At 43.1% G+C, this 15907-nt stretch overlaps 1 protein-coding gene across 1 annotated transcript in view; it reads left to right on the top strand.

Moving 5' to 3' along the window:
- PAPSS1 (3'-phosphoadenosine 5'-phosphosulfate synthase 1) overlaps positions 1–15907 on the top strand; it is a 98251-nt gene that overhangs the window by 60384 nt on the left and 21960 nt on the right. Inside the window, exon 10 of the mRNA XM_080797738.1 lies at positions 9266–9534. Coding sequence (XP_080653864.1) covers positions 9266–9534 — 269 coding nt within the window. The remainder of the gene's footprint in view (positions 1–9265; positions 9535–15907) is intronic.

Genomic DNA, 15907 nt, shown 5'->3' with positions numbered 1-15907 from the left:
CACTGTTCCAGAGGGCAGGTTCTTTCAATCACTGGTGGTGACCACTGTCCTGGAAAGAAGAATGGATTTCACTTAAGCCAAGTAAGAGCCAATTAGTATTTATTACACACAGAATATTGCTTTCTTGCTGGACTACCAAGGGAAAGTTGACATAACTTCTTTCAGGCTAGTACCGGTATCATAGTGCTAAAGAAATCTGAGAAAGCTTTGTTCATCTTACAAACACGTTTTTAAATTAAATTAATTTTTTAAAGATTTTATTTATTTGATAGAGCACAAACAAGGGGAATGGCAGGAAGAGGGAGAAGCAGGCTCCCTGCTGGGCAGAAAGCCGAATGTGGGGCTTGATCCCAAGACCCTGGGTTCATGACCTGAGCCGAAGGCAGACACTTAACTGACTGAGCCATCCAGGCACCCCTAGACTGTTACTCTTATTCCCCAAAGTATTGCGGCAATAAATTGTTTTACATTCTTGAGCTTAGAAATGCTTTCAAATTGTAGTAAAAAAGTATTGAATATAAAGCTTTTTGTCAGCTGGGCTCTGTCCTTGCTTATTCTTTCCCCTTCCTGTCTGTTCTGTCTTGTGTCTGTGTGTTAGGGTTTAGAGGAGGTAATGGAGGGGAGCTGTATCCTGCTTCCTTCATGTGGGAAACATTAGCAGATAATCAAAGAATACAGAAAGTTGGGGGGAGCTCCTGCCCCATAGCATCCTGCTTCAGCACTGTGATCTGGCCATGCTGCCATCCCCCTACAACCAGCTTCCAGTCACCGCCTTTCCTCACAGCTTCAGAAACACTGTCTCCTTCCAGCGCCCTCAGGAGTGCTAACAGGATGCAGAGCTGCTAGTCTCTAGAGGTTTCATCTGTCCTCTGGGTTCCCTTAACCCTGACCACTGTTCTTCAAATACTCGCTGTGTGGAATTATGTTGAGAGCCTCATCTGAGTGTGCCTTGATCAGACTGATAGAGGCTCCCTACACTTTGGATTACAGTATCTCCAGCTCACTGCCATTATGGTCAAGAAAGTCTAATGTGGGGCGCCCGGGTGGCTCAGTTGGTAGTGTCTGCCTTCGGCTCGGGTTATGATCCCAGGGTCCTGGGATGGAGCCCCACATTGGGCTTCCGCCTCTGTGGGAAGTCTGCTTCTCCCTCTCTGACTCCCCTTGCTTGTGTTCCCTCTCTCGTTGTGTCTCTCTCTGTGAAATAAATAAAAATCTTAAAAAAAAAAAAAAAAGTCTAATGCCTTCAGAGACCATCTGCTTCTGCCTTAGACTTCTCATGAATTATTCCCAACTTTACCTAAAATATCCTTCTAATGTCTCCATTCATTAAAGTGTAGTTTGTAGGGATGCTTGGGTGGCTCAGTTGGTTAAGTGTCTGACTCTTGATTTTGGCTCAGATCATGATCTCAGGGTCGTGACAGTGAGCCCTGCGTTGGGCTCCATGCTCAGTGGGGAGTCTGCTTGAGAGTCTCTCTCCCTCTCCCTATGCCCTACCCACTCCTCACGTGTGTATGTTCTCTCTCTCTAAGAAATAAAATCTTGGGGGAAAAAAAAAAGGAGTTCCAGTTCATGAAAAATGCTAATTAGTATGTTCGTATTTACTCAAGTGACCTGTCTTATTTTTTCCTCCCCTCATAACCAGTTGAAGTAAAAGAAAGCCAGTCATTTAGGACAGTCCAGAGGAAGGAGGGGAAATCAAGCTCTTTCTTACTTCCAGCTCTCTTCAAAAAAAACTGCCACAAAAACAAACATTAAACACATAACCTTCTGTAACAACTCTAGAGCTGTTGTCAGTACCCTTGTTCAGCTACCACATTGACTGAGGGACAATCAGAAATGCCTGTTACTAGAGCTTTGGGGTAAATAAAGTGGCAGATAATAAAGCTTAGGTGGGACTGGAAGAGAAGACTTATTAATTACTGCTGTATGTAGGACAGTTTTACAGAAGAAGTTGAGAGCAGGGAAGCAGGAAAATGCTGTAATTCTGGGTTAGTGGTTGGGATGCTCTCAGGGCTCTGAGTGTGGGCGGGGTAGTGGAGCACAGTTCTGAGAGATGTGGGGACAGCCCTCCTGTGAGAACTGAGGCTGTCTTTGGGCACTTGGCTACAAAGCTGCGGAGTAGGGTCACAGCCAGGTTCTTAGCATCATGTTCGCTGGTGGTGATGCTGGTTTAGTCAGCCCATGTCCTGTATGAATCCAGGGGACTCCATGCTCATCCTCTCCCCACCACCAGGAAGAACTCATGGTTGCCATTTCCTTCCCCTGTCACAAATCAGCGCATGCTCAGGAGAACCACCTCCTGTTCTTTTTCCCCTCCCATTTTCTGGAAGGAAAGAGATCAGACAGTACTGGTTTCCTTAGTGTGTTGGCTGCTGGACTGGAGGGAGAGGGACAGAACCTGCATTACTGGGCTGTCCCATTCTTTAAACATGAAATACTGAAGGACTAGGGTTTGGGGGTTAGACCTGCGTTTGGCTTGAGTAATAGAGAAGGTGGAAGGATTGAAGGAATGGGGACAGTAATGGGCAATATATACTGAAATGCTTTCAGTCATGAATCGCTCTAACTAATGAAGTGGAAGGTCAGGATTAGAGATGCAGCTAACAGAAGCCATCTGTAGGTGATCAGTAATTGAATCCAGGGGAATGGGTAAGTTTCCAGAATGAGAACATGAGGAACTTCATAGGACCCAACAAAGGAACCCATTGCTCCAAGAGGGATCACAAGATGTCAGAGACAGGTGATTGACCCAAAAATGGCCAAGCAGAGTATAAAATGTCCTACATCTATGATTACAAGTGTGTAAAAATGTACGTATAAGGAGAAAACTAGGAGATTGTGCAAAACAACCCAAAACAGCTCTATTAGGTTAGTGCGTTTGTGGGTGAGTCCCACCCCCTCCCAAATGTCTTCAGTGTTTCATGGTTTTTACTTTAAAGGGTAGAGAAAGGGCTGGTGTCATGGTTAGCAGGCTATGAGGACAGTGGGGTTGGGGCTCGATGTCAGAGGCAGTGGAGAGGACAGGATGGCATCTCCTGGTTTTGGCAGGGGTCTCATACTCACAAAGGAACATTGGTTGAGTGAGTGGATCCAGCCCCGTTCTTCTATCGCTTGATCCTTCACACTGTCACCAGACTTATCTTCTGAAAACAAAGACACAGTCATGGCCTGTTGGAGTTGAAGGACCTGTGTTCCTTTTATCACACATTTCTTCTCTGATGAGTGAACGCTTGCTTCTCCTCTCTGACCAGATTGTAAGCTCCTGGGCCCAGGACCATTGCTGTTTTGGATCCCTACCACAGGGTTGGCATAGCTGTAGCAGAAATCCCCATGGCCTGCAAAGCCTCAAATATTCACTCTGGCTCTTTATGGAAGAGGTTGGCTTTTATGGATGGCGTCAGCAGCTCCATAGTGTACCCTCCAGAAATCAAGATTATGGAATTCCTGGTCTTTCCCCAGGAACACAGTTACAGAGGGCTAAAAAGAGATGGAAATCATAAATGTCAGTAGTAAATTCCAGTCATCTTTTAGATCATCTCCCATTTTCAAGCACAGTTGAAACCACGGACTTATTGTAAGTAGAAAGGCAAATATTTGACACCAAGAGTGGTGTGACAGTGGGGGAATCACTGTCCTTTAGAAAAAGAGGATGAGGACGTGAGGCTATAAGTATGAGTGGCCCCAGGTCCATAGTGACTCATCATTTTTTTTCCATCCTCAATGGAAAATTGATGGAGGAAAATTTACTAGTGATGCGGACTGGGTTGAGTTAGCTGGGACAGCACCCTGGGAACGTCAGCTTCCAGTGGGTCAGGTGCTCTTATTACATCTTTCATCCACGTCAGTTCTCTAGTGGAGAAACCAGATGGAAGGGATGAAAATGCAGTCTGGATCTAACAGAGAGTTAAAGCCATTTGTGCAGTTCATTGATAATTAAGAGGGATTGGGTAGAAGGTTAGGAAAGACCTGGTAATACTGGCAAGAAAAAAATGGACAGACAGATCAAATGGTCATTGGGTTTCATCAGTAGAACTGATACGAAGGAAATAATTCTGCCTGGAAGAAATTTTGGCAGTTGGATCCTTTATATGCTGCTAATGTGAACTTCCACTAAGTCATTCATCTTCACTCTATCTGTTAAATGGCCAGTGTGAAGCTAGATTAACTCTTTTTGGAAAGAAAGCCTACATAGATAAATTATTAGGATCTGTGAAATATGTGTATTTGAGACCATTTATTTTATATGTTTCCTTTTGCACATCCTGCCATATAAATACTCCTGCCAAATGGTGATCTTACAACATCAGATTTGACCTGATTGAAGTCTAGGCATGTAGTCATCATATACCTGAACTGTAACACCCAGGGGGGCCCTCTACAGAGACAGATGCCTGTTCCTGATTAAGGAGGACAAAAGCTAATGAGCACAGTGCTAACATGCCCTCGTCTTGGAGGCATTAGCTGAGTGTTGGTTTGTACCCTAGTGGACCTTGAGCCACGGGTAGAACAGTGGCTTCAGTTTCTTGCCAGGAATATTTGGATGTGTTTTTTCTCCTCTCCCCCCTCCCACTTTTCCTCTTTGCTCTCCCTTCTCTCCTCTCTCATCTTGAATGAATTAAGGAATTTAGATGTACAAGGGACCGCAGTATGCATCTCACTGTGCTGGGTGCTTTATATTATTTTGTCTTCATAACAATAACCTTAGTATCATCCCTATTTCAAAAACGTACAAAGTGAAATTCAGTCCTTAAAGGCCACAGTCCCTGGCTAGAAACTGGTGTACTTACAATATGAATCCATAATTAACCCTGTTCTAAAGTAATGCTTCTTTTGGTACCCTGCATGTATCTTCTCTTTTAGACCTTGTTATTACAGAAAATTTCAAACTTACACTACTTATAAGTAGGTATCAAAGTATACTGAGTCCCTGTGTGCTTCTAGCCCAACTTCAGTAGGTAATCAGCTCTTGACTAATCTTGTTGCATCTTTGCCCTCCTTCCTACCTCACCCCTGCATGTGATTCTGAAGCAGAGCTCATACCCCCTTTATTTCATCTGTTTCAGTACTTATCTCTTAAAGGCAAGGACTTAAAAAGGACAGCCATGATACCACTTTTGCAGCTTAATAATAATAATAATAATCGTTTAATGTAATCAAATATCCACTCAGTGTTCAAATTTCTGATAATTTCATAGTAATCACTTTTTAATTTAATTTGTTTATTTAAAATATTTTATTTATTTATTTGAGAGAGAGAGAGACAGAAATAGAACAGGAGCTGGGAGGAGAGGATTCAGAAGCAGGCTCCCCGCTGAGGAGGGAGCCTGATGTGAGGCTTGATCCGAGGACCCTGGGATCATGACATGAGTTGAAGGCAGGTGTTTAACTGACTGAGCCACGCAGGCGCCCCTGTAGTCACTTTTTAAAATTGTTTGAATCGGGATCTAAATAAGGATCCTGCATTGTATTTGCTTCATATGTCTCATGTCAAAATTTTTCACTTTGTTTTTTAACTTTTTATTTTGAAATAATTTTAAATTTACAGAAAAATTAGGATACAGAATAGGAACAAGAACTCCTGTATATTTATCCAGAATCTATAGTTACTAACATTATACGTTATTGGCTTTCTCGTTCTCACTCTCTTTAAAAGTTGTAGACATGACGGGATGCCTCATTACCCCTTAGTAAGTCCGCATGCATTTCCTAAAAATAACAGTCTCTTACCTAACTATAGCATGCTCATCCACATCCAGAAAATAACATTGGTGTAGCACCGTCTAACCCTTATACTCCATTCAAATCATGCCACTGTCCTAATAAGGTCCATTATAGCAAAACCAACAGCCATCAGGTTTTTTTCTTCCTCACCTTTCCTTTCTGGTTCAGGACTCAGTCATGTCTCTTTATAGTCTACTTCAATTTGGAAGGGTCATTTAGTCCTTATTGTGTCTTTTATGGCCTTGACATTTTTTAAGAGTACATATCATTTACTTTGTTGAATGTCGGTTAGTGTGGATTTAGCTGCTGCTTCCTCATGTTTCGATTTGGGTTACACGTTTTTGTCAGAGATACTACAAAAGCAGTTGTGAGCTCTCAGTGCATTGTATCTGGTGGCTTGCAGTTCTGATTCATCTTGAGCTTTTGTTTTAAGGTTAACTTCTTTAAAAAAATTTACTTTTGTCTCTTGTTTAAGATTGTGTTTGCCAGGATTTTCCGCTATAAAGTTAACAAGTTATTTTGTGCTTATTAACTAAAAAGTATTTTGGGCGAGAGATTTTGACACTATAAATATCCTGTTGTTATCAAACTTTTACCCACAGGTTTTTTTAGCACATTACAAATATGGCCAAATGGTGATTTTTCTAATTGTCATTCTTCCTATGTTTATTAGTTGACCTTTTACCCAGAGGTGGAGTTTCCCCTTCTCTGCATTAGTTTGTTGATTTATTTTATTCTTCATGGACTCAGATTCCTATTTTACCCAATAGGTTACAGTTCGTTACTATTATTTTTTATGTTGGTGTTTAACTTGTCCTTGTTGGGATTAGTCATTGGGTCAAACTGGTTGCTCTGTCCTTTTGACATGCCCCACGCCCGGGGCATCATTTTTCAAGCACTTCCTTTCTTTATGACACACAAGATGTTTCAGCTCATGTTGTAAGTTCCTTGCCCTAGCACTAGAACTAGCCATTTTGCCAGCGGTATTTAGAATGTAAAATTGGTGCTTTTGTGTTGCTCATCATCATTGGGTAGTGGTTGCTTATAGGACCTATCAGTGGATGAGCTGAGAAATGTGCATTATGTGTAGGCACACAGGCACTTAGATACCAGCACACACATGTTTATATTTGTTCCTGTCTCCTCTTTCTGGCTGAAACCCCTGAGCTCACACTGATATTTTCAGTCTTAATCCAGTAGCACATAGTCTATTCTAACCTTTCTCCTGTCTGTGTTTATGCCTTCATCTCCTGCAGTTGAGAACCCTAGCTCCCCTTATCCTCACTATGTTTATGTGTTTGCTGTATCTCACTGTGTGTAAGGAGTCTCCCAAACAGGTGGTCTCCTGGGGCCCTGGGGCTTGCAGGCTTGAGCTGGGCCAGAGTCCTCTCTCCCCAGTGGGAGTCTGGAGTCTGTCCCCCACGCACCATCCGTGCAGTGACTCACACGGGCCTAGGAGGAGGATGCACTGATGCTCAGTAAGTAGGTCTGTTGTGAGCAGGCTGTTTATTTAATGTATTTTTGTAAAAGAGAGAGGGGGACAGCAAAAACGGGGCAGGGGTGGGGTGGGAGAGAGAAGCAGGCTCCCTGATGAGCAGGGAGCCTGACTTGGGGCTTGATCCCAGAACCCTGGGATCACGACCTAAGCTGAAGGCAGCCGCTTAGCCAACTGAGCCACCGAGGAGCCTGTGAGCAGCCTATTTATAAAGAATGGGCAGCATTAAGTGAAGGGAAAAGAGGAGAGAGCTAAGTGAGTGACATGACTCAGGCCAGAATCAGAGTGGGTGAGTAAGGTCGCGGGCAGTAATCTCCTAAATGGTGAATTATACCCTCTTCATTTGTTCTTTCATGAGGGACTGGAGTATATACAGTAGAGTCAGGAAGTAAAATCACCTCTTGCTCCCAGGGGTAGGGGAGCTCTGGAGCTTTACTTAAAGATCAAAAGGGATGTTTGGAGATTTTTTTTTTTTTTTAAGTAGGAGCCCAGCATGGGGCTTGAACTCATAACCCTGAGATCAAGACCTGAGCTGAGATTAAGAGTGTGGTGCCCAACCAGCTGAGCTAACCAGGCACCCCCTGTTTGAGGATCTTTTTATATCTATATAAAACAAGATTTGAAGTGAATTCAGGGTAGAAAAACTTTCAGGTTTGTACTCCTCTTCCCATCTCCTTAAAGCAGAATAATTTTACTTTTTTATTTTAATTTTTAAGATTTTATTTATTTATTTGAGAGAGAGAGAGACAGCAAGAAAGGGAACACAAGCAGGGGGAGTGGGAGAGGGAGAAACAGGCTTCCTGCTGAGCATGGAGCCCATGCTGGGCTTGATCCCAGGACCCCAGGATCATGACCTGAGCCGAAGATAGATGCTTAACGACTGAGCACCCAGGTGCCCTAAAGCAGAATAATTTTAAATGCTCATATATTTGTATCAGGACTTTCTTGTTCCTTGTACCTCATATCAGCTATTTCTTGGGTGAAAACTAGCCTTGTTCATGTATAAAAGGTAACTTGAGAACTTCAGAGCATAACAGTAATGCTGTAAATCTTGGAATATCACAGGATGTGGCTCTCCCCCAACCCCTCAACAAACCCCCAAGTCCCTGGTCAAGTAAGGTGCCACAGATTTCCTCCTGTGGCCTTCTATCTTCATGATAGAAGAGGGTCAGAATTGAGAACTTACGGGGGAAGATGTTTATACTCTTTGGTTTAAAATTGTTAGGAGAGGGGAGGATATTCTTCTCCCTGAGTTGGGCTGGGATCATCATGGCGTGATGCTATACCAGATGTTGGCAGGGCAATAAAATACAGAGCTCTTCTAACTGGGCTACCATTCTGTTCTGTGAAATTTCTCTATGACCCCAAAGAACCATGCTTTCTGAGAATGTCTCCTGATGGCAGCCCCTTGCAGGAAGAGAGTCAGGGTTGAAAGCAGAAGATACAGAGTCAACCAGCTTAGTTCATCTAGCAGTTTTCATTGTTTGGGTAATAGCAGTGACTCTTGTAGGGCATAGTGTTGTTGCTAAACTGTAACCCACAATCTAGACCTGGCATCACAAAAAAACGTGGGGTTCCAGTCAAAGTAATCAGTATAAATGAGCATATTTGGATAGTAAGTAAATTTTTTAAACTGTAAATTTCTCTGCCTTTCTGCCTCCCTTTAATAAAGCAGTGTCTTAGGTCCAATGGAGGGACTGACCTGGTACGTAATTAAGGCACAGGCCAGGAAATTGTACCCACTATAACCACTTAAACCAGGAAGTTGGGACCAGAAAGTGTGGTGGTTATTCTTGCTTGCCAGGAAGGCAGAAAGTAGTTGTTGCAAATCCATGACCATCCTCTTACACATCCTCACCTGGTGGAAGGAGATAGGTCAAGTTGGCCTTGGAGTAAATGGTCAAAGCAGGACATGTTTTTTTTTTACCTGATTGGGGGCTCATATGTTTGCTTAATCCTAGGCATCAAACTTCGGGAAGAATTGCTTGTCCTTTGGAAGATAAGCCATGAGAAATGGACTCTTCCTGACTCTGGAAATTCTCTTTTCAGATGCTGTGTTTGCCTTTCAATTACGCAACCCAGTGCACAATGGACATGCTCTGTTAATGCAGGATACCCATAAGCAACTTCTAGAGAGGGGCTATCGGCGCCCTGTGCTTCTCCTTCACCCTCTTGGTGGCTGGACAAAGGATGATGACGTTCCTTTGATGTGGCGTATGAAGCAGCATGCCGCAGTGCTGGAGGAAGGAATCCTGAATCCTGAAACGACAGTGGTGGCCATCTTCCCATCTCCCATGATGTATGCTGGGCCAACTGAGGTAGACTGCTTTTAAGATTTTCAGTGCAGTGGAAACCACATTTACTAACACAGCTAGTGCTGGTTTTCCTCTGATCTGTCGGTCTCTTCCAGACATTCAGCATGCCCGGAGTACTCTCACTCTCCTATCGGGAATGCTCTTTAGAGGTGACCCCCAAAAGCTGTCTTCTTAGGAATGGGAAAACAGAGAGAGGCTTCTCTTGCTGTTATTGTGGTTTTTGGTCCCAGTTTTGTGAAGGAGAGAATGTTCCCTGTAGACAGAGGCCTGGGAGAACTTGGGAAGGTGTGACAGGGGCTCCTCTTAAAACCGTTGCCCTAGTTACAGGCAGAGCTCTGATAATACCCATCTCGGCCCTTTAACAAAGTACTGTCATTCTTCCCCAGAGACAGATTTGGTCTGATTTTCGCTGCTTCTGAATTTTGGAAGGGCCAAGGGTATTTTAGCGGGAAGGTAAACATGGTGCCCTTTAAAAATCATTCAGAAGCCGTTCTTCATCTTTTCTTCTATGAAGGACTGTTGCTTAGTAGAGTCAGGAAGTAAAATTACTTCTTGATACAGGGTGCGGAGAATGTTCTGGAGTTCTGTTTAGTGGTCAAAAAGAATGTTTTGAGATCTTTTTATGACCATACATACAGAAGAGGACTTAATCAGATTTTTGCTTCAAGGCAGAATGGGCCTTCAAAAAATACTTGTTGAATGGATGAATAAGTCAATGAATGACCTAAAAAACAGTGTGTGGGAAATTCTTAGGCAGCTTTTTGTTGAATTTTCAAGATGAAGAACAGAATGCACATTATTATTACATTCTTTTTCAGCCCTTGAAGGGAGATGGATATATTTAGATTTATTTGGGAGGCAAACCCTCTTAAAAAGAATCTGAATAATTTATATATATTCTGAGATGTCTTCCTCCAAAGTTTAGGAAGTCTAGGCAAACTTAGGAAGTTTAGGAAGTTTAGGCTCAGGTGTAAAAATTTTTGTTGGAGCTTTGTTGTGGGTCTGTATGCTCTTACCGTCTCTTTATCTACAAAAAACCAAGAAAAAAAAATAATAAAAACCCTGAAAGATTAAAATGTATTCAACTCTTCTTTTAGAGCCAGTCTAAATAATGCATTGGAACTTCAGTAGGTAGAACTCCTCATACGCTTTTTTCCCTCTTTGTGGTTTCAGGGGTTCATGAGAATTAGGCAGTGGATCACCCTTTAAGTTTCCTAGAGATAGCACAACTTCTGTCTCAAAGAGGAACTACATTGTTTTGGAAATAAAGTGACAAATTTTGTTCCAGTAGTTTTTCGTCCTTTCCTTTGGTGCTGTCTTCATCATCATCATTTTAAGGAATCCAATTCTCCAGAATTCTAGAATTATAGGATGATTGATTTTTAAAGTGGGAGTGACCCAAGCAAGTTTAGGGTCAGGAATAGGCCACCTAGGAAAGGAAAGGGATTTACCTTCCCAATTCAGGAGATATTTTGTCCTCTTTGTGTTTCATTTCTTATTCCCTATCTAACAGGGGAAGAGAGATGACGTTTTAGCTAAACTAAAAATTGCTTTTAGAAAGGTGAGGATGAGAGGGTAGATAAATAGTAACAATAGCCAGCTGTGCCAAAACAGATTATTCTTCCCTGAGAGAACACCACAAAGGATTAAAGCATGCTGTTTGTCTACATTGGAAAGATTCTTAATGTCTTCTGATTTCAGAAGCAAGTGTGTTTCTTAAAGATTCAAAGGTGAAGGTACATAAAGGCACCTTTGGGGTTCTGCTAGCTCTTTGGCTTCCTTGAGAGCTGTGTTTTTGCAAGCATAGCTGACTAGTCAGTGAGCTGGCTGCCGTAGGCTCTTCCTTGGCCTCAGGGCTGATGCCTGTTGCCTCCCATCAGGCGTGGTCTGGTGAAGACCTGCCCTCGAGGAGTCCAGGCATGGTTCTGGTTGGCCCCCAACTGGCTTGTAATCTTCTTCTGGGTAATGTTTAAATGCACAATAAATGGTTATTTAACTGGTACATAAGGAAGTCGGACTAAATGTTCTTGAAACGTTTTTTCCAGGGCATTCTCTAGTTTGTCTTACTCTCTTTTCACTTCGTATTTTAGTATACACGGAAAGCAGTACACATTTCATAGATATACGGTTAAGTGGATTTCTTCCGTTTGAACAGTCATACAACCGGCATCCAGACTTTCAAAAAACACTCTTATCTGCATCCTAGAAGCTGTCCTTCCTGTCCTTCTGTTTCCTCCCTGTTCTCCCCCAGGGGTCCCTGGTATCCTCACTTCTCACCTCAAGGATCCAATTTGCTTGTGCCAAAGCGTGGATACTCTGGGAAGCAGATTCTGAGAGCAAGGTTAGCATTCAGGAAATTTATTAGAGAGAGCCTTTGGGATCAATGCCTGTAGGAAGAGGAAAGAGGAAGGGAGTGGGATTGGGCAGAGGGAAGAGTGAAGCTGTGATTCAGTCTTAGTGGAAGCCTCAGTTGAACCTGTGTGGAGTTCTGGAAAGGCCCTCAGAGATGTTCCATTTTGCACAAGGGTTAGGCATTTATGCCACCGTGTCGACCAGTGTTTGGCTGCCTAGGGAAGGGGCATGCCCTTGGGCACTACTGTTCTTTGCGGAGGCAGTTTCTGAAGAGGGCTGACAGCTGTGGAGTCTGTCCTGGCTGCTCTCCCAGATGCTAGGGAATAGTCCTCTCTTCCTGGGGGTGACCTGAGTGTTGCATCAGTGTCCAGTCCAGCCTTTTTATAACCGAAATCCTACAGTATATACTTTGTTGTGTCTGGCTTCTTTCACTTTACATTGTATTTCTGGAACTCAGCCTTCTTGTAGTGTAGAGTTGGTTGTAAGTCGGTCATTCTCAGTACTCCTCGTGTGACTACACCCGATACTGTTGGTGGGTGTGTGGGCGGTTTCCAGTGCTTTGGTAGTAGGAATAGCGCTGGCGTGAAGATGTTAGTGCATGTCTTCCAGTGGACATTTGTGTTGTTGTATACTGAGGGGTAGCGTTGCTGGGTTATGGGGTATGCATTTGTTTGGCTTAGTAAATACTGGCAATGAATTCTAATGTGGTTGTACCATTTTACTCTCCCAAACGAGAAAATAAGTATTTCCTCACTTATACTTGATTATCTTTTTTTTTTAAGGGATTTATTAATTTATTTGAGAGTGGGAGAGAGTGGGCATTGCTCATGAGTGGGAGAAGGGCCAGGAGGGAGAGTCACAAGCCAACTCCGAGCGTAAAGCCCAGCCCAGGGCTATATCTCACCACCCTGAGATCACAACCTGAGCCGAAACCAGGAGTCTGACGTTGAAGCAGCTGCGTCACCCAGGCATCCCTTGATGATCTTTTTGATTTTACCCAGTTTGGTCCTTTAGCCTGACTATTTAGCCACACATTTTCTAATAATTTACTATTTCTTAACCAACCTCAAAAATGTTTTCATTGAATTGGTTTCACTAACGAGGAAATGGAGGAGCAGTTAATGAGTTGTATTTGTATATAGTGAGTGAGAAATAGAATATAAAAATAGCTCATCTTTAATGAGCTATTACTATATCTGCCTGGCAATATGTCAAGGGTTTTACTTGTATTAGCTAACTTAACCCTTACAATAACACTAAGAGGGGTAGGTATGATTATTATTCTCAGCTTATAGATGAGGAAACTGAGGTAGAGCTATAAAAAACTTGTTTGAGCCTGGGCGGCTCAGTTGGTTAGGCGACTGCCTTCAGCTCAGGTTATGATCCCAGAGTCCTAGGATCGAGTCCGCATTGGGCTTCCTGCTCAGCGGGGAGCCTGCTTCTCCCTCTCCCTCTGCCTGCTACTCCCCTTGCTTGTGTGCTCGCTTGCTCTCTCTTGCTCTCTGTGGCAAATAAATAAGTAAATAAAATCTAAAAAAACCCAAAAAACTTATTGCAGATTACAGGTCATCTACAGATAATCTGATTGCAGGACGATGTACTGTAACTTCCATAGAATTTTTTTTGTATCTTGTGGTGTATTATTTAAAATAGGTTTTAAAATAAGTGGCCACATAGGTTTTGAAAACAGACTGGAAACAAATTTTAAAATATCCTAGAGGAGTTCCAAAGCGGTGAGGTAGGATGGCCCTGACTGGCATTTGTTAGAGGAGGAACCTCGGTACAGTGGCTTTCAAATGTGTGTTTTATGACAGCCTAGAATGGTGAGTTGTGATATTCTCAGTTCGTCTGTATTCCTGATCTTTGTATTCTTGGGATACCTGCCTCATGGTCTTAGTGATATCTGCCACTGTTTTTGTTGTTGTTACGAGGGGTGGTGAGTAGGGTGATGTAAATCATTTAACGGGTTGCCTAGTTGGTGACAGCACAAGGTGATGAATATCAACTGCTTTTACTAAAAAACAGTAAACCCTTTCCTGCAAGTTCTCAACACCCCTGGGGTTCTGTCCCCACTTCAGGGGAGCTGCCCACACCTCAGGGCTCTTGTCGGTCTGTGTGAAGTCCCGGAATTCCAGCTTTGGAGAAGAGCCTGGGGTGGCCTCCTCTGGCACAGACTTCCTGTCCAAGCACGCGTCCTTTGATTTGGGGTGTTCTTCGCTGTTTGAGAGAATATATAAAGAGCATGAAAATAAATAATAGAAAGACAATGTAAGTAACCACAGACACATACTCATGTATGTGTCTGTCACACACTGAATAGATGCTCTGCCTTCATTGTATCACCTCATCCCTGCAACAGCTCGGTGAGACAGCTTTATTCCCATTTTGCAGAGGAGGTTGCTGAAGCTCCAAGAGGCCAAGTAGCAATGGTGGCCCATCAGAGAACGTCAGAACTGGGCAGTAGTTACAGTAGTAAAAGCGGATTTTATTCAGGAACTATTGCAGTGAGGGAAAAAAGACCTCAGTGTAGAATTGGGCTCAATTCTGAATAAGATGTAGACGAGTGGGGATTGATAGCCAAGGGGCAGAGTGGGTGTTAGGGGGGCGGTATTCCGTGGATTGAAAATCACCAAGAAAAAAACATCAGAAATTACAGGCAAGAGCTGATTGTGCTTAAACAGACCTTGCAGGGTTCTTCTTGCTGAAAGCATGCCAGCTGATCAAGTATCACTTCCGGCATGGTGGGTGGTGGGGAAGAAGGATTTGATCACATGTCAGGGATAGAGAGTTTCTGCTGACTTGACTCAGCAACAAGTTTTGCTAAAACTGGGTAACACAGGCTCTACATGGATGGACACTGAAGGTGGAGGCTTGGAGGGCTTGGAGGGGTCTCACTAGAGTTAGGTCAAGCAAAGAGTCAGGCCCTCACTAGCAGGACTGCAGAGCTGGGACCGAAATTCAGGCCAGTCTGATTCCATGGCCTGCCGTTCTTTTCTCCAGAGCTGCTTGCCACCTGGAAGTCTCTGAGGGGCCTGTGGTCAGCAGTGGGTGGGAGGGCAAAGGAGTCAGAGGCCTGCACAGAGCTCTCAGGTTTTCTAGAAGGGTCTGAAAGCACCTTAAAGTTGCATCTGCCTGTAGATCTCTATCTGGAGTATCAGTTAGGAGCTAAGAGGTATGGTTCTTGCCAGGAAGCTCTGGATCTGGTACCTGAGCAAAGGGCAGGTTTTAACTTCTGAATTTTGAAAGAGCCAACTAGAAGTTCTAGTAAACCTCTCTGTATTTTAAACCCTTAAATGTTTTACTGATTTGTGGCCTGGCAGGATGGAAACGGTTAGATGGAGTGGCTTGTGAAAACTATCCATTTCTCTTTCTCAAGTGCCCCCCTTGAGTGTTTCACTTATTTGGCTTATTCACAGCCTTAAGTGAAGAATTTTTTTGTAATTAAAAAAACATTCATTTTTGTAGCTTTTCCAGTGACATCAGGAAAACGTCTGCCAGTAATGCTTATTTGCCAACTAATAATAATAAAATAAAAACAATGACTGTCCTTTAATCATTTTCTGTAGGTCATTTAGAAGGCATTGGTACCAGATTTGTTTCCCTAGCACAAATGCTTTTCAGAGCAGTGAGCAGCTGTGGAGCCTGTCTGGTTATCAACAGGATGTCCCTGATTTTCCAGTCTGTAAATTTAATAGCTTGATTCCTAAATTCCATTTTAGAAATTGGGTGGGTGGGGGAGGCATGTATAGGGAAAGTTACTTTTCTAATGCCAACAATGTGTTCTCTGTGTACATTTTTGTTTTTGTGAGGTATTCATTGATTGTAGGAGATTGTGGTGGTCCCGTCTCACGAAATAAGAAGTCCATTTTTGTAGAGGATAAATAACGCGTGAGCGTGCTGAAAGTATGATGCATTTTGGAATGTGACTATGTGCCACTAACAGCTATATCCTTGGGTTAAGACATTTGAGTAAGGATAACGAGTTGAACTTTGGAGGAAACATGGGGTTGGACGTAGGGATTCC

Source organism: Martes martes (assembly GCF_963455335.1).
Source record: "Martes martes genome assembly, chromosome: 2".
Classification (NCBI taxonomy): domain Eukaryota; kingdom Metazoa; phylum Chordata; class Mammalia; order Carnivora; family Mustelidae; genus Martes; species Martes martes.
The sequence above is the reverse complement of the archived record's forward strand: the minus strand, read 5'-3'. Positions and strand labels throughout refer to the sequence as shown.